At 37.8% G+C, this 26,709-nt stretch overlaps 1 protein-coding gene across 5 annotated transcripts in view; it reads left to right on the forward strand.

The window, feature by feature from the left end:
* Nucleotides 1–26,709, forward strand: part of WAC (WW domain containing adaptor with coiled-coil) — a 58,235-nt gene that overhangs the window by 17,085 nt on the left and 14,441 nt on the right. For 4 of the 5 annotated variants that reach the window (XM_057432795.1, XM_057432794.1, XM_057432799.1 and 1 more), the window contains 7 exons: nucleotides 8,279–8,385; nucleotides 8,899–9,014; nucleotides 9,444–9,556; nucleotides 11,025–11,333; nucleotides 21,992–22,237; nucleotides 24,206–24,328; nucleotides 25,484–25,632. In XM_057432795.1, coding sequence (XP_057288778.1) covers nucleotides 8,279–8,385; nucleotides 8,899–9,014; nucleotides 9,444–9,556; nucleotides 11,025–11,333; nucleotides 21,992–22,237; nucleotides 24,206–24,328; nucleotides 25,484–25,632 — 1,163 coding nt within the window. The remainder of the gene's footprint in view (nucleotides 1–8,278; nucleotides 8,386–8,898; nucleotides 9,015–9,443; nucleotides 9,557–11,024; nucleotides 11,334–21,991; nucleotides 22,238–24,205; nucleotides 24,329–25,483; nucleotides 25,633–26,709) is intronic. The other variant, XM_057432798.1, reaches the window with a different exon arrangement.

The raw sequence follows: 26,709 nt of genomic DNA on the forward strand, positions 1-26,709 counted from the left end.
GATAGGATAGTGCATAGCTGCAATGCTGTTAGACTTCCTTTGCCAAACTTGAATCTTCTGTATTACTGTATGTTCATGGGAGAGCTATTCATTTGGTTTCATGCTGTATTGCTGGGGAGGATTTGGAAGGGAGGAAATTTAGTCTATTCTATTACCCATATGCTGTGCTGATCCATTCTGGACTTAAAACATCAGTAGTTTGTGATAAAGGTTATTAGTTTGTGATAAGGATTCTGACTGTCAGTTTAACACTTCTCGTCTGTCATAATTAAAAAGTTATGCTGTGTTAAATATGTTAATGTTTTCTGAGCTAGAGTTGAGAATGAAAGCATAGTTTGGTTTGTTTCTCAGCTACCTGTAGTTTCTTTTTAGAGGAGTGTCCCATTCGGTACAAATGTGACAATGCATTAAGTATTGCAAGATTAAAAAGAAAATGCTTTAGCAGGGAGTTTTTTAGGTAACACATTGAGAGATCTTCTTGGGCCATGATCTAGAGAGGTAGGAATATGACTGTTGCTGAAGTTCGTGGTGGTACTTCTTATTTTTCATGGGTTAAATTGCTTAAGGTGCTCTTTCAAATCAATTGATCTCAAATAATATAGGTACAATAGAGATGTGAAGCAATGCTGAGGAGGTTGCTAGCATTTATTTTTATTTAGGCGACCTGAACCCAAAGGGAGTAAATAGTAAATGTAAACCTGAAGGATTTGTTCTCTACCTATAGTTCTGAATTTCGCCTTAATTTAACTTACAGATTTCAATTTGCTTAAAAGTATCTACTTCAGTAACCTTTGAGACTTACCAGAAATATTTACCAGCTGGTTGGAACTTGCCTTAACTCAGGAGAAACAGGCCAATTCTTTCAAATGGTCTTGCTTACTGATCTTCAGAAATAAACATTTCTATGGGTAATGGTAAAATTACTTGTCCAGTCTTTTGCTTATTTTTGTTTTAATGATTGAGATATCAAGAAATTTGCCAATATACTGATTTTCTTTGAAGAAGAAAGTTGGTGGGGATTTGTCTAGAGTGTGCGTATTTCATCCCTTTAGGCTTTTTTGTAGGATACAACTTGGGAAATTTGAGCATTGGATCTTACAGAAACTCAGTGGATTCAGTAGACCTTGTTCAGTGAACCTGATAGTTTTATAAGTTGAAAAGTGATTTCTCAGAACTACTGGGATGTGGGCTGAAGACAGCCCAAGAATTATGGGAACAATTTTGCTGCAGCTGTAACAGGGAAAGGAGAAAAAAAGAAACGGGATGGTTGGGCAGATAAAAGTTTGTATCTGTTCTTCCAGTGAGGACAACTCAGGCTGTTATGTCCATTCATGCTGATGTACAGCTCTGGGAAAACTGTCTGCCTGTTAGCTGCTGGGCTTTTGAGAGCCCAGAAGTTTGAATTTAATTTGAGCCATTTTATTACTGCCTCTTGCTTTCCTTTTTGATGGGCAGATAACTGGTTTTCTTTCTAGAGCAGTTTGTACTGTTTGCCATAAAATTAAACTTTAATTTTTTAAATAAATTGAGCAAATCTCAAAAATAAAAATGTAAGCAGAAGACAGCAAAATAGCAAAATATTGTTGCATTATGCAATTTGTAAGATAAAATTTGAAGCTAATCGTTTTCATTTTAATAGTACCTTGGCATTCTTTGAGTATTGAATTAATAAAATGATGTGTCCTTGACTTTCACTGGTTTACTGCTCCTGTCTTTTCCTTCTTGAGGTGTCATTTTCTTACTGTGACTTTAGAAGAGAAGTTGTATATGGTTGTTTATCCCTCTCCATGTATGTACAACTCTTGGTCTATTTATACTAACATTTTGGACTAATTTCCATGAAATTTTGTGTGAATGATAACTTCGAGATAAAGATGAAAACTTCTTTATGTTGAGCCAATTATGCTGTGAATCAAACATTACAAAACAGCATCGGCTTTGCTGTCCTGGATACACAATATGATAGGAGAGCAGGGGAGGAAATGAGGCTTTTTTGCTCAATAGAGGTACTTGTTAACGGGTATAAAACATTTATTTTGGTGGGCATAATATGTAATTGGGTGGTTGGGCAGTACAGTGATGAGGTTAGATTTTCTTTTTTTTTAGCAGAACACTGTGTATTCAACTTTGTTATGAATTTCTGGAAAATGTTACTGCTCAGTTGGTGTGTTCTCTGAGGCTGTTGCTCTGCTAGAAAAATTGCAAGTTTTTATTTCAATATAGCGGGCCACATAAAAATGCACTGAAGAAAAACTGTTTTGTCGTATTACTTTTACGTGTGGCAAATAAAAATGGCCATGATAGTCTGGTCAGTTACTGCTGAGACATTGGGTATTGTGTTTTCCGATTATGTTACTCTTTCTTCTCCCATATGTAGAACTTCAGAAATTGTTCTGCCGAAAGATTTGCACTGAAGTAACAAAGATGTTAGTTGGAAGACATGTTAGAGGTTTCAGTTTAGGCTTATCTTAGGTTAAGTTTCTATAATCTTCCATTTAAACAACTCTTAAATAGTTATCACCATGACATTTCAATACCAAAAACTATCTTGCTGTTTCCTCCGTGTTGTGTTTTAAGGCCAACTGGTAACTTGGAACCCTGCAGCTGCTTGCTCACTCCTCCCCTTCTTCTCCACCCCCACCCCACCTCCAAGGGGTGTGGGAGGAGGATTGGAAGAATGTAACTCCCACAGGTTGAGATACGAACAGTCTAGTAATTAAGGTACAATACAAAACTACTACTACTACCACCGATAATAATAATGATTAGGGAAATAACAAGGGGAGAGAATACAACTCCTCACCACCCGCTGACTGATACCCAGCCCGACCTGAGTAGCGATATGGGCCTTCCAGGTAACTCCTCTCAGTTTATATACTGGCCATGATGTGCTGTGGTATGGAATACCCCTTTGGCTAGTTTGGATCAGGTGTCCTGCCTTTGCTTCCTCCTGCCTCTTCTCACTGGTAGAACATGAAACTGAAAAGTCCTTGATTAGGGTAAGCATTACTGAGTAATAACTAAGAAACATCAGTGTTATCAGCGCTGTTCTCAGGCTAAAGTCAAAAACACAGCACTGCACCAGCTACAAAGAAGGAGAAGAATAACTGCTACAGCTGAACTCGGGACGCTCTGTCAACAAATAATTAGTGTATCTCAGTTGGTCAGTATTTGTTCTTTTGAGGAAGTTCAGGTTCTAGTACTGTCTGGTTTACTGAATTTGTTGCGTATTAGCTAAGAGGTGGAATGTGGAGTCAGAAAAGTGTGTATGGAGTTGAAACAGGTGGAATGAACTTCCTTGCTTTTTGTGTACATGGTTTCTGGGCACAGAAAACATGACTCTCCTAGAGCTCTTCCCAAATTCCTTATCTTTCTGGAGGGATTGAATGGGGTGACTGCCTTCAAGTACCAGCTGCAGCACTCATTACTGCTAGGGAGCACTTTTCATGCTTCTGGTCCAGCTGGTAAGCGTTTGTGAACTCACGTTTGTATTATCTGCACTGACACTTTTTATTATGGACTAAGGGAGAGTGAGGATATTAATAAGGTATATGACTGAAAAGGAAACATAAATGTTCTATGTTGGACTGTCTGAAGTTAACTATTGTATGGTGTAACACTAATATGGCAAATACTATAATTTTACTGTTTGTGTCTAGCTTGAATCTTGAGTGTAAGTGGGAGTGTATGAATTTGCTGTCTAGTTTCTCAAGTGTATATTTGAAGAGGGTGAAAAATAGCTTTTTTCTTGTTGTTTACTGGTTGCTAATCTGGGTTGTGGATTTTTGTAGATATATCTGGATTTAGAGTTACCTTTTGAAGATCTGAGTTTGAATTTATAATATTGTATAACGTCATGCACCAAAAAGTTTTATTTAGGCTAAGACACTTGGATGCTGGAGGATGGTGTGGAATGTATTTGACCCTTCTAATCAAGTAGCAAAGAGATCTGGTTTAGCTGGGTACACGTGGATGCTGTAGTTACTTGCTTAGGTGTTGGAAAGGAAAGAGTTTCAGCTTGTTCTTGAAAGACAGCAGGGGAGAAGGGAGAGAAAACAGTTGCTTCATTAGGTCAATCTGATCCTTAGCCAAAACAGAATTTCAACTTTTCTTAATTTTACAGAGTTGAAGTGTTAATGGAGAGATTAATTAAATGTGATGATTACTAGAGAAAGTTGACTATGTTGAAAAATGAATATTCTTCTTTCACCCAGTGTTGTATCTTGTTTTCGAAGTCCAGCGTAGTGTTGAACCCTTGTTGCAATTCAAACTGTCTTGGACTCAGGACTTTGAATCTGGAAACTACTTACAAAAACATTGAAGTGAGTCTTGGTGTGGCAGAATCTCAAATCTGTGGTAGGTATAAAGTCACAGCCTCTTTTTGAATTGGTTCCCAGATTCATGCTTCTTGTGCTTTCTGCTGGTTTTCATTCTTTAGTGAGGAAGATAAAATTTTCATTTGAAAGACTTGAAGATAGTCATGATAATTTAACCTTGTCCTATGACGTGTTCCTCACTAGAGATAGTGTTAGTGAAGGCTTGCTTACATGATTGTACCACTCTATTTTTATAGAATCGTGGTGTCAATGCCCTTCTTGGCCACCTTCCAGTTAGGGGTAGCTCTATACAGATACAGCTGCTTCCAAAATAATGATTAAGCTGAGGAAAGTCATGCACAATGATGATGCAGTAAACATTTCCATGAGGAGTTCTGTAACTGAGTTGGAGGATTTATAACACAGTATGAATTTCCCTGTGGTGCATCAAAGATGTGTATTTGTAATTGCTAAGTCTTAAGGTATGCTAATAAGCATTTTTAAAACAAGTCTTTGTCCCTCTTTCTTGAATAAAGTGGGACTAGTAAGGAATGTCTAACTGTGAAAGGAAACCATGAGAAGTGCCTCAAGGGACAGTAGTGTACTCTCTACCTTATCAGGCCTTTTTCTGGGATATGGACTAATCTTAGTGATCCTGTTCTCATGATCTGTTTTGCCAGACATGCAGCTGGGAGACAGAGCTGATAGCAAGTCACAGCCACATTAGCAATACCTAACCCTGAGTCATTTTAATGGTGAAAGCTAGCCTACAAATCAGAGAAACTCTCTCCTTTTAGAATAGACCTTCACTTGCGGATTGCTCTCTGCATACCATTTTAACTTGGTGGCCTTTTAAAGATCTCCAGCAGCTTCCCCTGACAGCCTGAGCTGGCAGTGCTTGCTTGGCTGGGTTGTCAGAATTCCTAGGTGACTGCTGTGCAAGTATGTCCCACCTTGTACTGAAGGTTTTAGTATGGTTAATTTGGTGATACGGTTTTGATGTTTGCATATGATCTTTAAGCACTTAACTTGTATGAAGTGGCTAAAAATCTTGTTCTCCAGAGGATCATCTGCTTCAGTCTTGGAAGTTTCCCAACAGCAGACGTCAGCTTGGCAGCCCTTTTGTGTGCTCATTCCCTTAGAGTTTGGATATTTATCCAAACATAAAGTGTTATTATGCATAAAATGGAGGTGTGGGGGTGAACCTGCACCTGTAATTACTCTGTGTAATTGTCCTAGACACCACTGGGTATATATTTCTGGTTGGCCCTTGTGAAAGCCTACATGGCTTACCCTGGCAATCCAAGGCAATTGGTATTGCTGGAGCAGCCGTGAGCAGTTTTTATGCAGCTGAGGCGAGCTCAGGTAGGGCAGGATCCCTGACTGAGGTCAAGCCCATGAACATGCAGCCTGGGAATTCTGCTAAGGAGGACTGCAGCTCCTTGTGGAGAGGCCCAGTGTTCCTTATGAAGAAGCTGCTGCATAAGTAGGCGTTTCTACTACTGGGGCCAGCTGTAGGTGGGTGTGACTGCTGCAGCCACTCTGTACTCACTCCTCTGAGGTGCTTTGTGACTCAGCGATGGGGCTGGGAACCAGCACGGCAGGGAAGTGTGAAATAGTGGGGGGATGCTGCTGAGCTGTTAGACTGCGGGGGGGGGGGGGGGTAAAGTCTGCTTAGTGAGGGGTTTGCTTATGGTATGGATAGAATTTGCTTTAAAGAATTTTGTTGACTTAATGCTTGTGGTGTTGGCTGTTATTCATGCTTGTAAAATGCATGGCAGACTTACTGTGGCAGTGTATTTAGACCACTGTGGTATTTAAAAAAACCCAACTGTGTCTTGAGTACTCTTAACAAAGTATAATTTTACTGCATCCGTGGTATGGGTATGCAGTATATTGACTACATCGGTGTTGTGAAGTTTTGAAGTGACTAATAACAAAACTGTTTGGACAGGTCATCTGGTAGATTTTCATCTTGTTTTTTTCCTTTAAAAAGGGAGATGATTTTACCTTACAGAATGAGAAATGAGCTAATATGTGTTCATTAAGCAGGAATACATGAAAAAAAAAAAATGATCTCAGTAGAGTTTGGGAGGGTATAGTAAATAAAGACAAACAACCAAGACTCGTGTGTCTGATTGAGGAGTACAGGCTTGTAGTTATGGTATACTTCTTGCATACATTATGGGAAACTAAATGTGTGGGTTTTTTAAAATATGTATCATAGTCTAAATTCTGGAATTTACTAACATAACATGTAAAGTCATGTCATCTTGTTGTTACTTATTTGTATCACAAGCATGTGATGTGAGTATTGCTTTTGACAAGCTTAAGTTACCCCCATGGTCATTTCATCTGGCTCTGAGCATGCCAGGGTACTTTTGGTGTAGGACTAATTGTCTTGCAGGATGTATTTGAGGACAAGACCCTTTTAGATCCCATCCTCCCCAGATCTTTAAAGAGAATGACATGGCTTTACCCACAGTAGGGTAGGAAGAGGTTCACGGCTACTGATGGTTCAGGTTGCAGTAACTCCTGTGTGTGCAAATCGGCCTTCAGCCTTTGTAGGGTACCAGACAGATCAGTCATGGTATATCTCTTCACTTTTGTGATGGACTGTTTTTCTAACTTGCAGGGTTAGAGGTGCAGAGGAAGAAGTTTGAGCTGGTAGTTTTGCCAACTCTTGTCTAGTCAGAAGGCTCTGTGTTCTCTCTCCCATTCTGCACCGTGCTGTATCATTTAGTAGTCATCTTCTGCATATGTGGCTCTCAGAAGACATTAAAAAAAAATATATATATTCAAAATGTCTTCATTCATTCCCACCTATCAGTCCATTATCAAAGATCCTGTTCTTTGTTGTAGTTGCCTATAAGATACAGTCTTTGCCATCTGCAAAGCACTTTGACTTAACATTTAGATCATTCTATGGTATGTAAAGTTAATGGTATCTAATGTACTATGCCATGGTATTTAGAAAATTCTCAGTAGGCAGAGAGAGTGTTGTATTTGGAATATCTAGGTTTTTCCATGATGAAAAAAATGATTTTTCTTAGTTTGGTGTGATTTATTCAAAATTTAGAAAGAGGAAATCATATGAAGAATAATAGAAGACTTTTTACTTGCTTAGAAATTTTTGAGGAATGAAAGGTCTTAAAAGCAGGAAATTTAAAATGAGGTTGTGAAGGGTTTAATGGATGGCCTTGCTTAATTGTAATTAAACTGTTAAGGCGTACATGGTGATGAGCTTAGGCACAAATGTAATAGGTACTGAGAATTTTCCCTTCTCATTTCCCAGCTGTTCTCTTCTGTTCAAGGATTGTCATGATGTAGGAGGAAAACTGGGTTACCTTGAGAAGCAGTTTTAAGGGAGGCCAGAAGCAGGTGGTGGCCTGGGAAATGCTGCTTTTGGTATTCAGGTGTTGATATCTATGTTGCAGAGACTGAGGTGCAGGAAAATTAATCTACATGCACAAACAGAAATAGGTACCTAGAACCAGTTACAGGTAGTGTCAAAAGGGTTAGGAAAACAGCATTGCTTCAGTGAATGTAAAACCTGATTTTGTGTGTCTAACTCTGTAGGCTGTTGATAAACCTATTTAAACTTTCTGACTTGAGGAGAAAATCTTAATTTCTGAATTGATACTGTAGGACTTCTCCAACCATCAACAAATAAAAAGGCTATCTGTTGATTTGTAGCAGGATGAGGTTTGAAAGTAAGACTTGTGGAGGGACATACTGCATTATTGTAACTAGAAAGGCAAAGTGAGCTTTATGCTGTGTGAAAAAAGGAAATATGCATATGGTCTCCTGAAATACTTCTGCATCTGAACTATGCTGTGTTCCATGTTGTGGGCAACTTGCCTTTTCTACTCCCCTATCCTTTCCCCTTCTATCTCCTTAGAATGCAGTGGCTGATTTCTTTGGAAACATACATGGTGAACGGTGTTTCTTTTTTCCTTTAGGGACCAGTTACTCTCCACAAGAAAATTCACATAACCACAGTGCTCTTCATAGTTCAAATTCACATTCTTCTAATCCCAGCAATAATCCAAGCAAAACTTCTGATGCAGTGAGTATTTGTGATTGATATTCATCCCTGTGTTGCACCATTCGTATATGCTATATTTCCATTATTTTGTCTAAAACAGGCAGCATGTACATTTCCAGCTTTAAGTTTTCCAGGATCAATCTGTATTTTAAACGCTCTGTAAACCCAAGCTGCAGTTTTTCTATGTTGTGTAAAGCTATTCTAATTTAGAATCATTAGAGCTTTGAGGTAGCTGTCTTTAATTTTAAAACACTAGTTTATTTAAGTGAAGTAGATACAGAGAGAAATATTTTCCATGAACTTTGCTGGTAAATCTAGAGAAGACAATATGATTTTGCAGAATGAAGCAGGAGTGGTAGTGGTCACATCTTTACCTACCAAAATAAAGTGGGCATTTAGAGATGTTGTAAATAGAAATCAGTGATATGGGTGTATGTGAGCATGCCATGTAGTTTTTAAAATAGTGAAAGCTTTTAAATTTGTATATTAAAACTTTCCAGTAGTCTTTTATCCAACACCTTTTGTATTTTAAAGGCTTACGATTCTGCGGATGATTGGTCTGAACACATCAGCTCTTCAGGCAAAAAGTACTACTATAACTGCCGAACAGAAGTTTCACAATGGGAAAAACCAAAAGAGTGGCTGGAAAGGTATATGTGTGTGTCTGTTTTCATTGTATACATAACAAATACTCTTAAGATCATTTAAGAGCAGTTGAGCTTATCTAATAGATTACTGCTATAAAAGATTTTGGTCCAAGTCTACTGTGTTCCTACCCTTATCAGAACCTCTGGCACCTATTTTATCCCTTGATGATCTAGAGTGGGAGGGGGTAGTATGGTTGGTTTATTTTTTTGGTGGGGTGGGTGGTTGCTTGTTGTTTTGGTGAGGGGGGTTTCTTTGTTATTGAGCTGAAGTGTTATACTGGGGCTTAAACAAGCACTGGTGAAGGAAGCAGCGGCTGGAATTTGCCTACACCCATCTGTGTAGGCTCTTAGGATAGTTTAATTCATCTCATGTAATTTCACCTGTGCAAAGTGTTGTAAGTTCTTTCTTAACATGTGCTTTCTTTTCTCCAGAGAGCAGAGACAAAAAGAAGCAAGCAAAATGTCAGTTAACAGTTTTCCAAAAGATAGGGATTACAGAAGAGAGGTGATGCAGGCAACAGCTGCCAGTGGGTTTGCCAGTGGAAGTATGTGTCTTTTTTTGCAGTAATATATTCTTCCTTGTTTTCATTACTGTTTCCTTTTCCAAACTTAAAAAAAAAAGGCCTTTCTTTAGCTGTTTTTATCACTTCTTTTATCTAAAAAGGCCAAAGTGGGTAGCACAGACAGCTCTTGCAAATGTTGTTTCTTATCATATCTTTGAGCTTTCACTAGTACACCACTTGCTTAATGCTTTTAGTGGTGGCCCTCTTTTTTGCAGCTTTTACTGTCTAATCTAGTTACCTTTATAGGTAGGTAGTGAAACAACTTGCACAGTTTATGGTATAGTTGGACTGTCATGATCACTGAGACCTGTCAGTGTCATAGTCTGAACTTAAAAATAGAGATGCAGAAGTCTTTTCCAAAACCTTCATTTCACATCTGAAAATAACAAACTAATTTAATGGACTGTGATACATTTCAGAAGCTTTTGTACATTATTAAAAACATATATTTACCATGCCAATACTCTTAACAAAACCTTGCCTAGACTATGAATTTCTGTTATTGGATTTTTTTATTTTTCTTCTCATACCCACCTTTAATCTTTGTCAGTTTCTTTTCTGGGGAAATACTTGTACTGAGATTGTTTCTGTATGCTGCTGTAGTTTGGGTGAATTTGTAGCATAGTTATTAGGATGTTTGCGAAGAAGCCGAAGTATTAATATTTCCCTCCCCCCATCCCTCACCTTTGCTTGGAACTTGACAAGACAGAGACTTATAAAGGGCTGTCTTTCTGTATGCTGAAACGTACTGCATATGCTAAACATACTTCATGCTACAGAAAGCAGAAATGCATATTGCAGTAACTGCTTGTTTTGTAACACGTGAAAATCTAGGATCAATAAAAAGAATCAGTCTGTGTTTGCTTGGTATGTTGCCTGTGTAGCATATTTTAAAGTCTGTAATCATGTGACAAATGCAGATGAGTCACTTATTTAATATATAGTCTTCTTGAATTAATTCAGCTGAAAGGGAATTCTTTGTAGTAGTGCTCAAGTGACTTGAAGTGGAATTCTTTGAAGGCTAGAATTTGAAACTTAAATTATACTCAATATTTAGGATTTTCAATGAACAAAAGAAAAATGGCACAAATTATCTTTTCATGCTAAATGTAAGAGGGAAGTAATAGATTTTGATTTAGGTTTTTTAGGAGACTTCAAAAGTTAACTTGACTGTAACAGTGGTTATAAAGCCTTCCATCAAAACACAGTGTTTAACCGGAACTCTGAATCAAGGAAAGGTCACAGAAAATGCATTTCATCAGCAAGTAGAATCCAGTTTTGCCTTTTTTGATGCTGATCTACTTGGGACTTTCTTTAATCATAAGCAGTTTAATCAGCTCTAGTTGTTGATGTGCAGTAATATTAATAAAAGTCACTGCAGTCTTAGACAAGTTTCTAATTTAATCTTTTTTTTCTTTTTGCAACATTACTTGGGGAATCCTGACAAAAGTGGAGGACAAGCATTCCAGCGACGCCAGTAGTATGCTGCCACAGAATATTTTATCTCAAACAAGCAGACACAATGACAGAGACTACAGACTGCCAAGAGCAGAGACTCACAGTAGTTCTACTCCAGTACAGCATCCCATCAAACCCGTGGTTCATCCAACTGCTACCCCAAGCACTGTTCCTCCTAGTCCATTTTCTCTACAATCTGATCACCAGCCAAAGAAATCCTTTGATGCTAATGGAGCATCTACTTTATCAAAACTGCCTACATCCACATCTTCCATCCCTGCACAGAAAACAGAGAGAAAAGGTATGTATAAGGAAATTCCTTCTGTTATTTAAGATGATGCATTGCATTTGCATTGCTTATTCGAAATGTATTAGTTCTAAACTTCAAAGATTTTTTTTCCCTGTTGATATTTTTGTGCTTAGAGCCAGTTATTGTTTTGATGTGTTTATTTCCCCTTAAGCCACATTTGCTGTATCTTACATGTATTCAGATTAACGCTGCAGTATTTGCTTTTTACTGGTTTATTCAGCAAATTATAATTTCAAATGATGAGACATTTTAGTAGGACACTTTCGTTTTTGTCCTCCCTCAAGTTGTTTTGAACCTTTGACGTTTGAGTTCTTAACATAGATGTAGTTGTGCCATGTGAAAGTCATTTCACATGACCATTATGTTTTATGAACTGTTTAGAATGTCAGGGTTATCAGACTTTTCAATAAATGCAAGTGCAGTTCTTCCAGAAAGCAGCACAGTTTTCCACGTTTGTAACAGCTACTCTTCTTGTAACATACTGGATCTTGAGTTCTAAAGCTGCTGGAAGTTTGTATTCTTTCATAATACATACCAGAAATATGTAGTCATCAAGAGAAGACCAGGACTGTATGTGCATTGTTTGTGACCCTTCAAAAGCCCATATTTTAGTTGGATTTACTTCATTTTTAGGGAAGAAGAGTTTAAGACAGTTGTCAGAACGGAGATGTCTGTTACTAGTGATAGTATGGTATCTTAGTACAGCTGAGTTCTTGGAGTGTAAGAGAATTCTGATTTGGAGGCTTTGGAATGGGGGAAAGTAATTCTTGATAAACTTGTCTGTTTTGGTTTTGGGGTTTGTTTTTTAGGGTTTTTTTTTGCTTTGTGGGTTCTTGGGTTTTTTTTTGGAAGTGGGATTCTTGACCTGTTGAGATTTGCAAGTCTGTCTAGTTACAGAAGAGTAATACAGTGCTAAAACCAAGAAAATACGCTGGTCTGACACTGGTCTTATACTCTGTGTTTGTTTCTCTGCTTTCCAGTTTTCTTTATTAAGGAGGTTCAGCTTTTACCCAGAGATAAGTGTACATGGCCATCCAAAATAGTCAAACAATATTATACATTGACAAATACTAAAATGTAAGAAAATTGTGCATGTAAAGAAACCTTGTATGTTTTTCTTGAGATTGTGTGCATATTTTACATCGCCTTGTACATGAATGTTGACTATAAACTACAGAGAAACAGAAGACTTTCAGCAAGCCTTTTTCTGTTCAGAACAGTAAGGCAAGAAGTATTAATTGATGCATGGTTCTTGTACTGAATACCATAGTCACTTGCTTCTGTTTAGCTTCTACTTTTTGATTGCAGTTTGAGGAGTTTTTAAACACAGCAGTGCAAAACATGCACATCAGATGTTCTCTCCTTTGTTTATCCTCAATTTTCATTACTATCTTCAAGATATACTCAAAAGAAAACTGGTATTACTGAACTCTGTTACGTACTTGATTCCTGTTTAATGTGTGATTAGACTTCAAACTGGATATTCTTTCCTTGTTTTACAACATATGTTTGCTAGTTGTGTCCACTTAAATTGAGCAAACTGCATCTTATTGCAAGTGAAGGAATTTTTCATTGTGACAACTGCTGCAAATGTTGGTAGGGAGTTGTAGTATTTCTTACATATGACATTCATTTGAGAACATACGGTTGGGTTATAAACACATTTTTACACCCTGTGTGAAAATGATAACACAGGGTGGTCTTGATGCTATAAATCTTACTTTGGAATCCATGTTACTGTGGATGGTTCCATATTAAATAATCACTTAATTTCTGTATTCATATGTAGGAATGGGTTAAATGGATAGATTCCCTGTAATACACTTCATTGATGTGTTTCATGCCACTTCATTGTGAGCAAATGTGATACCGAGCTTCATACAGGGTAGATTACAGGAAGCTAGTAAGTAATTGAAGACTCAGAATAGGGGAATGTGAGGCTTAAAATATTCCAGAAAATGTGAGTTTTCACTTGAATTTGACTCTCAGAGAACCAGAAAAATCCAGTGCAGCTTGTATCATAGAGATCATTCAAAGAGTATATTCAGTTGTGTTGGCTTTCTTTTTTTGTGAATGCTGGACTTTCTTTTTTTTAATTTGTAAAGAAATTCGACCAGTAAAATTTCTGTAGCATTTTACGTATCTAAATTTGAAAGAGGGAAACAAGCAGTGCTGTATACTGGGCTGGTTCAGTTTGCTTCTGTTACTCATTCGCCAGAGGTGACTGTGAACCTGTAGTACCATAGGCTCACAGTTTTTCAAGTATTTGTTTGCAGCTGTAATACAGAATGAAAAAGAAAAAAAAAAACCACATTGTGGGACATTTGGTTCAAACAGTTTTCTAAAGGAATCTTTATAGAATTGGAAAATAGTTTGAGAAGGGTTTTTTTTGCCATAGTAAAGCAAACGGCCTTTTTTTTTTTTCCTGTTCACTAGCTGTGACATCCCTCTCACTTTATGAAAAGATGTAAAGCTGTGGTTTTTGCTTATAGTTTGGTGCAGATGACTGATACATGCAGTAGTCCTTGCCTAAATGAGTTCTTGCTTTTTGTCAATGTATTGCTGGCAGCCTTAATGCCAGCATGTATTTACCACTGTTTTAATAATTCTGTTGTTAGTGTGTATTTTTTAATGTAGTAATAGTTATGAACTACAAACCAACAACAACAAAAAAACATAAAAAACAACAACAGTTTTTTCAGCTCAATCTCTTTTGCTGCAGGAGTATGTTGTAGTCCCACAAGGAGATTGAATAAAATCCCTGGCTGAACTATAGCTCAGCTGTTAGCAGTAGTCCTCTGCCCTCAATGGCTGGCAGTAGTGGAGAGTTCCTGGGGAACTATTTGACCTCTACTCTTTGGTTTGAATGTTCCAGTCAGAATCTGCTGCTTCTGTTTGTGCTCCCTGTGAGTGCTTTATGCAGGTAAAGTGTGGGGTTGCTTTTTCTACTTTTGGCTGCTTTATCTGTAGGGCACATCACATTTTCCTATTTCAAATTCAGTTACTGAAAGAAATGTTGTATTGTCCTAACTGTCTGTAGGATACTTCTCACATATTTCCTCCCAAGTCCCATCAGGCAGGAGTTCTTTCGCTAGTACACCAGTATTCTAAAGCAAGCTGGCCGGTGCAGTTCTGGGTGGGTTGTGACCCCAATGCTGACACAGTTGGTCAGTGACAGCTGAGCTTCTTCGTCATCTGTTTCTCACCCTTGTGGTTTTCTTGTAACACTTGCTAGTCTTTTGCAGTCAGTTATTAACATTGTTCTTTGTATAGTTGCATCTTCTTTGGCAGAGTTTTGCAATTTTAAGTATATTACTCAAGTCATACAGCGGTTAGAAAAACCAGTGCTAGTGATGCTGTTAGAGCTTTCTTCCAGTACTTCATACTTATTTGCTCAGCATTGCTGTTACATTTATTTTGGCAGCAGAGAAAAAAATGAAAATTTAGTTTGACTGGAGTAATCCAAATGAGAAAAATATGGATTTTTTTTTTCTTTATTATAGATAAATTTAGCATATTTGAGAGCCCAGTTACTGTTGTTGCCATAGTTTCATTTGGCCAAATATGTTTGCAAAATGCACTGCTTTTAAATATTTATCTGTTTTAGTTTGGCTTAAGGTCCATAGTAGGTCAGAACTGAACTATGTAAAAAAGGTAAATCTGATTGTCACTGCTCAGAGAATTTACTTGGTGACTGTACACTTAAGGTACTTAGGCACAGATTAATGTGTTGAGATTCTTAACAGTAAGGCAGTTCAGTTAGCTGTTGTAGGTAGTGGTTGTTTAATCAGCATAGCTAGCAGAGTTGAAGGTTATGGGGCAATAAGGCATTGAATTTCTGAAAATTTTGTAATGCAGTTTTCCTCCCACAGAGAGCACCCAGTGAGAGTACACATGCATGACTTGCTAGCAAAGATACAGCTCAAGCTCACAATCCAAGTGATTGAGTAATATATTGTTGATTCTGAAGAACTTTGAATGTGTTGGTTTTGTTTTAGATGGCATGAAAAAATCCATCAGTAGTAATAGCTGTTGGAATACTCAAAGGGTCACACTGATAATTTAGAATAATCCAGTCAACAGTAATGGGTAATTTCTATGTCATTATTCCAACAAAGGTTTTTCTTTTCTAACTCAGCTGTCCGTCTATGTGAAAAAATAAGAGCAGGCTGTATATATAGCAGCATTTTGAAGCTACTCATTGCATAGGGAGTACTAGTATTTTAGTTGTCAGAAGGACTGTGAAGGAAGCTAGTGCACAAAAAATGCATTTCCTCTTTTTGTTCTTCCCCTCTCCCTGCCTTCTCTGTCACGCTGACATATCCAAAGAATTCGGCACACCATGGGTGAGAAGGGAGCAGTAGGAGCAGGTATGGAAAAGACTCCAGCAGGTAGAACAGGGTGACTGAGGCACAAGAGGTGCAGGAGTGTTGGTGTCAACAGCTCATTGTTGAAACAGAGAAGCTGAACAGTCAAAAGACTTGTTTTTTCACCCCTCTGCATTAAACCTAGTCTGAATAACTTCATTTTCACTGTAACATTCTAGGCTGAGAATTGCTGCTCCGAATGATGTTCATTAGTGGACCAGCTTAGATGCAAAGGTTCTTGTCGTAAGGGGCAGAGACTGGTGATGGGAAGATTCAGCAGCACTTTAATACACTGCCTCAAACTCTGAGAAACTAAGCGTTTGCTGCCTTCTACTAGGTTGTAATTGAAGAACATTGTGGCATGACTGCAGAAAATTATCTGTGTTTTTTTTTCTGAAAGGATTACTTGGCCTTATAATTAAAAATTCCACACTGCTAGGAAATACAGAATGTAACATTATTATTGTGACTTAACATGATGTTTCTGAGGCAACCACTAGCCTCCAGTTTGTTTCAGTTCTGATACCTCTTTGCAAAACCTGCAGCGAAGACACATCTTTGTCATAAAGGTTCTGGTCATAGAATACTGACTGATAACTCGGACTTCTTTTTTGTCTGAAAGATGTGATTGCAGGTCATACTCCAGCAGAGCAGGTAATGAATAGAAAGCCCTTTCCTAATCACTGTGGTCTTCAAAAATTATTTTCATTATAAAAAGTTTTTTTCCTGCTCTTTTTTAATGTAAAACCAATTAATAGTTACAGACTCACAGAATCAGAGAATGGGCTAGGGTTGGAAAGGACCTTAAGATCATCCAGTTCCAAACCCCCTCATTAAGTTAATCTCCACGTCTAGTTGTTTTGTTTGCCATCTAATTACTTTTTGGATGTTTTTTTCTTGCTCATTTTTTTTTTCCCCATATGATTAAAGTTGGCAGTCCAGAAACTTGTTTAGTTCTATATTGTAGCTTTATATGTAGCTTGTTGACATGCTTGTCAGGAAATATACAGTATTTGCTTATTGTTACAACAAAGTGAACGGAATTTTTTTAGAAGTTTTCTTAAAAACTCCAGAATTTGAAACTTCAGTGTGCTTAGCTTATGGTGCAAAGTAATTTTCAAAATCACAAAAAATAGTCTAAAAAATAGCAAATTTTCAATTATTTTTTTTTTTGAGGAAAAACTAAAACATAAATTTTAATGAACAAAGTTTTCAGCAGTTCAGAATATCGCAGTGGGCTGTTATGCTTTTGGTTTTAATATAATTTTTAAAAATTATTACAAAAGCTTTCCATGGGACTTTCATGATAATAACTGAAATTTTATGTGAGGTTTAAGAGTCACTTGCATAACATTTGTATGGAAACTGGTGTTGGCAGTGAGGAGGCTGCAGAGTTGCCCTGTAATTTTCATTTTCTTTTTGTAAGATTCCAGTTGTAGGTTCAAAAATCACCCATGCTTGATGCATTAATGGTTCAGATTAGGTTTATGAACGACTGCTGTGTAATCCAAAGCTTTATTTTGTAGTAATACTGTAGCTAGCTTGTTAAGGAACATGAATTTGTGTTGGCAAAGGCGTACAGACCAGTGTGTCGGAGTTATAAAGCTAAAGGACTTAGATTTGTAAATATATGTAACTTTTCTCAGTATACTGTGTTCATTTTGACTGTTTCATGATGGCTGAGGCTTTTAAGAATTTAAGAGGCGTTTAAGAATTACAGGACTGTATAATTCTCAGCTTTTTAATATCCTAGTAAATGTTTTTAGAAACTAGGAAATAGTATTTAAATTTTGAAAAGTAAATTTAATTGTGTGGCAAAACATACAATGAAATAGTCTCTCAAAGCAGATCAGAAAAGGAGAGTTAGGGAAGACAAGGGAATTAGAAGTTTCTATTTCTGTTTGTTGAAAAAGCAGGGGAAATGCTTACATCCTGGTGAGTGAAACTGAGGATTTTTAAGGGACAGCAATTCATCTTGAGTTTTGACTAGTGTTAACTTTAAAGATGAAACTTGCAAGTTCTGTCTAGGGTCATAAATTAAACCAGTTTTAAACATTTGTAATTGTATTATACAAAAAAATGGATGTGTAAATATTTAGAAGCTTTGATTTATAGGCAGTATTTCTTGGATTTATTTCTGTGAAATCCAGTGTCCAGTCTGGGAGCCATGGAGTAAGATAGGGTGTTTTAAATTAAGATGTAATGAAAGTTGTAATTATATAGAACTAATTTGTAGTCTCTGGTTTTTTAACATGTTTGTTTTCATCACAAAGAAGTTTCCCATGTAGAGAAGAAAATACCCATTCAGGCTACTTAATACAAACAAGAAATACTTTTTTATTTCCACAAACATTTTTTACTACTTTTTTTTTTGTCAGAAACAGGTTTATACCCTTTATTTTACTATGAATAATTTAATTTGTGAAGTGCAGTGGTGCTCTTGAGCATTCATTGTACTCTGTATCTCCTATGATGTTAAATAAGAATTAAAATACGATGTACGTACAGATAGTCATGATGGTAGTAGAGTCATGATCATAGAGATGTGTTCAACATTTGGACAGCTGGTTTTGTAATGTTAACCATCTCAAAAGATTGGAATGTTAGCATTAAACACTGTTTTTTTTTCACGTAATTTTCTCTAGGTGTTTAATCTGGGTGATCATACAGAAAATGTGGTATATTTTAACACATACTTAAAATAGAGCAGACTCTCCTGGAAGGCATGTGAAAAACAACAGGGTGCTTCGTTACAGCCAAAACATGGCTTCACTAAGGGGTAATCCTGCCTGACCAATTTGGTGGCCTTCTGTGATGGAGCTAGGGAACTGATGGACAGGGATAGAGCAGTTGATGTCATCTACCTGGACTTGTGCAAAGCATTTGACACTGTCCCACATGACATCCTTGTCTCTAAATTGGAGAGACATCAGTTTGACAGAGGGACCACTTGGTGGGTGAAGAACTGGCTGGATGGCCGCACACAAAGAGTTGTGGTCAATGGCTCAGTATCCAGCTGGAGACCAGTAACGAGTGGTGTCCCTCAGGGATCAGTGTTGGGACTGGTCTTGTTTAACATCTTTGTCAGTGACATGGACAGTGGGATTGAGTGCACCTTCAGCAAGTTTGCCAATGACACCAAGCTGTGTGGTTCGGTTGATATGCTGGAGGGAAGGAATGGCATCCAGAGGGACCTTGACACGCTTGTGAGGTGGGCTGATGCCAACCTTATGAAGTTTAACCATGCCAAGTGCAAGGTCCTACACCTGGGTCGGAGCAATGGGTCAGGCACAGCTACAGGTTGGGCAGAGAAGAGATTCAGAGCAGCCCTGCGGAGAAGGACTTGGGGGTGATGGTCAATGAGAAAATGAACATGAGCTGGCTTCAGTGTGTGCTCGCAGCCCAGAAAGGCAACCGTATCCTGGGCTGCATCCAAAGGAGTGTCACCAGCAGGTCGGAGGAGGTGATCCTGCCCCTCTACTCTGCTCTTGTGAGACCTCACTTGGAGTATTGTGTGCAGTTCTGGGGTCCTCAACATAAAAAGGACATGGAACTGTTGGAACAAGTCCAGAGGAGGGCCACGAGGGTGATGACGGGACTGGAGCACCTCCCGTATGAAGACAGGCTGAGAAAGTTGGGGCTGTTCAGCCTGGAGAAGAGAAGGCTGCATGGAGACCTCATAGCAGCCTTCCAGTATCTGAAGGGAGCCTCTAAGGCTGCTGGGGAGGGACTCTTCATTAGGGACTGTAGCGATAGGACAAGGAGTAATGGGTTAAAACTTAGATGGGGAAGTTTAGATTGGATATAAGGAAGAAATTCTTTACTGTGAGGGTGGTGAGGCACTGGAATGGGTTGCCCAAGGAAGTTGTGAATGCTCCATCCCTGGCTGTGTTCAAGGGCAGGTTGCATGGTTTAGTGTGAGGTGTGCGTGCCCATGCAGGGGGGTTGGAACTAGATGATCTTAAGGTCCTTCCCAACCCTAACTATTCTATGATTCTGTGATTTAGTCTGCAGTAATACAGCTGCAGAATAGTGTCTCCATGTTGTGTAAAAGAAAACTGGACTGTGTTTTGTTACATAATTCAGTTTGTATGTTTATAGCAGGGAAACTTAACCAAGCTGAAGTAGTTTCACAGACCTCTTGGAATTCACTGGTTTTGTATGACATATTTTGATTTCTTTTATTCAAGAAATGAGTAAAAACCCAGAACTGAACTGGTCTTAAGGTTTCTCTTCACTGCATTGTTAGCTTGAGTTTGATTAAGTTCGTTTCCTGTTCAAAGCTGCAGCATGGGTGAAAAATACTTCCAGCTGTTTGGTATGGTGGTGTGGTTTGAAGATCAGGTATTGCTTATGTAAATTAATAATACAGTAGTTAAGTTGCTTCTCTACTTAAGATAACTCAGTCTAACTCCAAAGACAATCCTAACTACATTAAATATGTTTTTAACCGTTTTTAAGCTGGCAGTTGCTTGGGTTTTGGTTTTGTTTTGGTTTTTTTTTCTGCTTTGTTTGTTTTGAAATTAGGGGGCTTTGGTTCTGTTTGGATTTTTTTTTTTTTTTTTTGTGCTAAGATTCTCAAAACTGTAGGCTAGGCGACTTGTATATGTAAGTACTAACATGCTCCATTGTGCCCAGTTCCTTTGCTCTTCTATGCCTCGGCTTTATTCGGACCAAGTTTAAACTTACCGTGTTTGGTATGATAAGATTCTTCTTTGCTTTATGTGTCTTGAGTTGCAGTTGTGTTAAGTTTGCTTTAAAACCCACCGTATGTAATACTTCTGTAACAAAGACCACTACTAATGACATTTTTAAGGGGGAGCTAATACCTAATCATCTGTTCTAGTCACATGTTACTGAAGACCATTTCTTGTCCCTTCGTAAGTTCTTTTCAAGGCTTCTGGCCAGACCACCAAGTTGCTTTATAGCTTGTCCCAAGGAGCTTGTAACTAGATAAAGCTGCATTTTAGAAATTTACCTGATGCATCCTTGCAAGCTGTCAAATTTGAATTCTTCATTGTTTTTCTTTGGTTTAGATTTCTCAGCTACGTGACTAGAAAAGGCTTTTTTACCCAGTATTTGTGACCTGTTATGAGCTGTTACTATTTTAACCGCATGAAAGCTGAAGTCCCCTTTCTTTTCACTGAGATTTCCAATCTCATTTGATTTACATATTGATACTTCCTTGAGTAATTTATTTTATTTTTTTAGGGTTCTTCTCCAAATTAGTCTCAAAAATTGCAGTTGAGACTTTCAGACAACAAACTTTTAGAAATTTTGTAGCATTTTATTCTTACATAGTAAAACAGAACAAGAACTTTTCATTTTTTCTTTACTAAGTTACCCTCTTTTTACCTTATCGCCACTCAAAAGCCGTGAAATATGCCTTTAAAGTAAAAAGACTTTCCCAGCCAGTTATTTTAGCTTTCATTTGGATTTTTGTATCCAGGGTAAGATCTTGGATCTGTATCCATCTTTCCACTCTTCATCCAACCTGTTTGGTGCTGTAGAGCATTTAGTGTTCACTGAATTCAGGGCAGAGGCCTCTGACAGGTTTGTTGGGGAGAGAAGGAGAAGCTAAAATTGAAACACAGTGGTCCAGGCTTCTTGAAGGAAGGATGTTTGAAGTAACTGATGGTACTCCTATAGTAAGTGGAAATACTTTTCAGTGCAGGAATTTCTCACAGTACTGAAATGGAGGAGCAACTTTTATGTTAACTGAAAGTAAAATTTAATTAAATAACTCATTAATTAGAACAAATTGCCATACGGTATAATTGAATTTAAGTACTTAACATTTCTTTAGATAAGAAGTCTTGATATTTGCTAAAATAAAATTAATGAATAAAGGATGTAAGTCTTGCTGCTTCAGGGAAACTGACAGGTTTGAAATTAATTATGGGCAGATACATTTTTAGATGTTTTTCCACTCTGCTGTGGGGATGTTAACAGCTCTTGGTTTATGTTTATAGAATTTTTGTCCCACATTTGTTCTAAATTTGGGGGGACGAATCCAATTTCTTACACTGGCAGTTTTCAGTCCAGTATCTTAAAGTGGAAAATTGTGTGTGTGTTCCTAATAAATGTTAGGTTCAATAGTGTAAATTACACTAGGTACAGAATATCTTCGATTTTTGTTATATTAATGTGGGCTTGGTTTTTTTTTTTCTTGTAACAGTAGTGAAGTATTTGATCTTCTGAATTTAATATGAATATTATACTAGTGAGAAGTTGCCAGCTTATATTGGGGAAAATGAAAATTACTGTCTGTCTTCTGTTCAGAGTCTGCATCTGTGGACAAGTCTGTATCCCATTCTTGCACAACTCCTTCTACATCTTCTGCTTCTGGACTGAATCCAACTTCTGCGCCTGCTTCATCTGCTCCTACAGTTCCTGTCTCACCTGTCCCGCAATCTCCAATTCCTCCGTTACTTCAGGACCCAAATCTCCTTCGACAGCTGCTGCCTGCTCTTCAAGCCACATTGCAGCTTAATAATTCTAGCGTAGATATATCCAAAATCAATGAAGGTAAGGAATCTTTAAAGCTGATGTCAGCCCTTACTTATACACAAGTGTATTACTGGATACTAAACTGTAGTAAATGCAAGCCTTACTTTAAATGAAAAGTGAAAAATGAATCCGTAGATAAATTGGGGATTGTCACTAGTTTTTGTTCTGTTAAACCTTTTTAAATGAGCCCAGTAACATTTAAGGGTATTAAGCCATAAGTGCTGATGTATGGGAGCAGTCTAAGTGAGACTGGTAACTTAATTGCTGTATCAGCATTCATCTGTTGCAGAAAATTTAGTTAGAGCTTTTTGTTCTTTTGTTCCATGCAGTGTTCTTTGTCTCCTGTAGTTTATGCTGCTATTCTAATAATGCTTGTTTGCGAATGCTGAAATTTTTAGGGGTTCTTAAATCTTGTTGCCTATCAACTTTTTTTCTTTAGTACATTTTAGCCTGAGTAAAGGTAGCACATCAGTAAGTTTGCTAGCAAGTTAGATTTTGTGTATGTGATTGGTGTATCCCTTAGATTTTTGTCACATTGGCCTAGTTTTTTACAAGAAAGTTTATAACTAGTTATAGTGCCTTTCATTGCAAGAACAGGCAAGAGCTGATGCATTTGGAATGTAGTTTTATCTAAATGTGTCTGGATGTGGCGGGTTACTGATGAAGAAACTGGCGTGGGATTTTTATGTTTGCTTCTTGGAACTTGTGTACTCTTTGATCACAGATTTAAATAGGAAGCAAAACATTTACATGGAGTGCCCAGAGTTATTAACTTCTTAAAAGTGTAAACCATGAAAGTCGAAGTAGTAAAATCTAACTATTATGTATGTTATGATTATTTGCAAGGAAAAACTGCTATTTGTCTTCCTTTTAATCAGCAAATATTATGTACTTTATTCAGTACTAGTAGGTGAGTAGGTTATTGTTTCTTCCTGTGCAGGGCAAACCTTTTAAAACTGTAGTGCACAAGGTTGGTGTAAAAAAAGTAAGAGTATCATTGGCATAACTGAACAGCAGCTGCATCTGTCTCTGAGTAAGAGCGTTTGGTGTTGTTCTGATGGCTTGAGGGCCTGGCTGGCAGGTCCATGTGAGCAGAGTGACTTTACCTTGGGCAGCAGAAAAGCCCTTGCTGTGCACGTGATGCAGAGTTACTCTGTGTTTGTGCCTGGTGAGTCAGTTTTTTCAGACTTGTGCTTGGGTAGTGTGTGTTCAGGAAGTATCTCACAGAGCCTTTATCTTCTTTTTGAGAAGATTAGTTCAGAAACTGGGTCTCATCAGCTCATACTGGAAGATGGTCCTCCTGTTTAGTGCAGTTTTAAAACGGTTGAAAATTACTGATTTTTTACTGGGGGAAAAGGAGAAGGAGGGTAGCGGTAGAACAAGATGGACAGATAATGATGGGACAGCTGAACCCAGAACAAATAAGTTTGAGTTTGGGTGGGATTTTTTTGCGTTTGTTTCTTTTTTAAGAAGAAACACTTAGTGTCTGGATTTTGAACTTGAAAGGTCTTTTCTTTTTCCTTGAACAGGAAGTCTTCTTCCCTGTCATTCCCCCTCCATCCCTTATAGTGAGTTAATGTGTTACTGCTTTTTTGCCTTTTTAAAATTTATTTACCGTTGCAGTTTAAAATAAAAAACTCCACACGTTCTACTTACTGCAATAACAAATTACACAAATGTTCATCTTTACAAAAATTACTATTGGTCCATAAAGTCAAGCTGAACAGTTAAAGTGCTTTTCTAAAATAATTCTTTTAGTGTACGTCTCAAAGATATAACTACTAAATAAAGGACTTGGTTAGACATGCCAAGCATTTGTGGGTTAAATTCAAGTAATTGAAAAATAGTTCAGGTGGCTTTTTGGTCTCTTGTGGATTGCCGGAACAAAATCGGGAAAAAAAATGAGGCATAATGTGTATTTAGCCAGTTTGAACAGTTTAAAGTGATGTTATAGAATTGTCAGTAAAACAGAATGTTTGTTTTTAGTTCTAACAGCAGCTGTGACACAAGCCTCTCTGCAGTCTATACTCCATAAAATTCTTACTGCTGGACCATCCGCTTTCAATATCACTTCCCTAATTTCTCAAGCTGCACAACTGTCTACGCAAGGTATTCAGTCTTCTTTTCACTTGTGTATAATTGTTGCACTGCATTTTTTAAAGGCCAGTACAGCTGAAACTTGGAAAAGCTGTCCCCTGTTATCTGTGGCCACCTGGTGTGGGAGATGTCAAATGACTTCTTTTTCCAAAGATAGGATAAGAAATTGTTACTTGGGGAGCAGGAATCTGATGTGCCACTAAGTAATTGTGCTTTTCTGTCTCGCCTTTTGGGATTTTTCCTGGCAGTGTTCAAGACCAGTTTGGACGAGGCTTTGGGTGATATGGTTTAGTGTGGGGTGTCCCTGCCCATGCCAGGGGGGTTGGAACGAGATGATCTTAAGGTCCTTTCCAACCCTAACTGTTCTATGATTCTGTGATTTTCTTTATATGTTACCTAACTATGTGAGTAATGTGAAATGTGCGTGAGACCCTCTCAGCTTATTTTGGACCTTAATTAATGTCCAGTATGAACCACAACTTTTCCTTGGTTCAACACCCTACTTGTAATACTGTGCAACTGTGACTCTTGCGGGAGGCCATAAGTTTGTAAAAGAAAGTTTATTCTCTCTGGTGGGGAGTTTTGTGCAGTCTTACGTAAATAGTATTTTTCAGCTTCCATGCAAGATTATTCCTTCAAGTGTCTTCAATAAATTCCAGTTTGTAACATAATAAAGCTAGAAACTTAAACCAAAACAACAAATGCAGTCATGCTATTGAGTAGGTAAGCAGTATTATGCTCATTTTAACCAGTAATTAAAACATGGGCAAGGGATTGTTGGTAGTGACTAGAATGGAGCAGTAGGTTTCTAGATAAACTATTCACGCATTCTTTTGGTTAAATTGGGTTGAACACTCTAAAATAGGAATCACAAATTAAACTAATTTAGGCTTTTCCTGTGTAAAAAAAGTATCTCATAATAGCTTTTTCTCTTCCTCCCTCCCCTCAAGTTTTATAAGGGGAGCATTTGGGGAAAATACAATTCTTAAGTTAGGATTGTTGATGAACATTTGATTGTTCCAATCGTTCACCCCCCAGCAGTCTCAAGGTGAATATGTTTGTGTGTTATGTAATGCAGCATACTCCAAAGTACCAAAAGAAAATCTAATTCACATTTAAGATAGGATATGGCTTTATTATAAAGAATCTTTCTTTTTTTCTTTGCAGCTCAGCCATCTAATCAGTCTCCAATGTCTTTAACGTCTGATGCCTCATCACCAAGATCATATGTATCTCCAAGAATAAGCACCCCTCAGACTAACACTGTTCCACTTAAACCTTTGATGACTACGCCACCGGTATCATCACAGCAGAAGGTAAGCTCCTTTTATGTCATACTGTAGTAAGAAACCATTATAAGTAATAAGTATTGCTGCTATATATCCATGTGCTGGCAGTTATATATAGGATGATATAATACGCATGCTATCTTTCCCAGTATAACCAGAAACAACTGGAAACAACTACTAGGCTGTATTTTTGCCATACGGTTCTAGTATGCAATTTTAGTTCGCTCATCTGTTCTTAAAAATACTGTGCTTGCTTCAGATGCTGTCTGGAAATATTACCAAGAGATCAATATTTTAACATACTTGAATGAAAACAAAAACTCCAAAGGCAACAGCTGATGCAGTACCCTAGACATTAGCCAATAAAAGGTTTTTAGAATGGGAGAGAAATTCTTAGAGAAGTTGACTTGATGCAGTCTCAAATTTGTTTTGGAAATGTTCTAGGTGTTTACAAGCTCAGTAATATTATGTCCCTTTCCCTTCCTGCCCCTTCACCTCTATTCATTCAGAATTACGTAATGGGATCAGTGACAAGGAAACATTAATTGAAACTAACAAATAAGCTCATAAGGTTCTTCCTAAGGATGAAGTAGAAAACATAAAGTAGAAAATGTTGTCTTTTTTTTTTTTTTTTACTCGTGTGTGTGTGTTTGGGGTGATCCCTCTAGCAGGTCACTCTTCAGAGGTAGACTGTCTTCTGTAGAATCTGAGCTCAGTATTTCATATCCTATAAGTGGTGAAATTGAGTAATAAATAGAGTTGAAGCTGAGACAGATTGATTATTTTGTCTGTCCGGCAGATCAGAGATTCTGTTTTGCTGTGCACAGATGGGGAAAATGGATGTAATTAGAGGCACTCAAGATGGTCTTCCCCTTAAAGGTTTTCTTTTTAGTTGAAGGCTTGTGATTTATATTATAGAGTAAGGGTGGTAAGAGATTCTGGGTTCAAGCACCTGTTAGGAAGGAGTATTTTCTTACTAAAGAGGACTGAAGGCAGAGCTGTGGGTTTGCACCCTCTGGTGGAAAGTAACCTTTCATGTTCAAGATAGTTTTGTTGTGATGGGTAGAGCTGCCGGGCATAAGACTCCTGTGCCTTTTAGGTAAG

This window comes from Pezoporus wallicus, unplaced genomic scaffold, assembly GCF_028554395.1.
Source record: "Pezoporus wallicus isolate ANWC-B61680 ecotype Strahan unplaced genomic scaffold, APGP_CSIRO_Pwel_v1 scaffold_2584, whole genome shotgun sequence".
NCBI lineage: Eukaryota > Metazoa > Chordata > Aves > Psittaciformes > Psittacidae > Pezoporus > Pezoporus wallicus.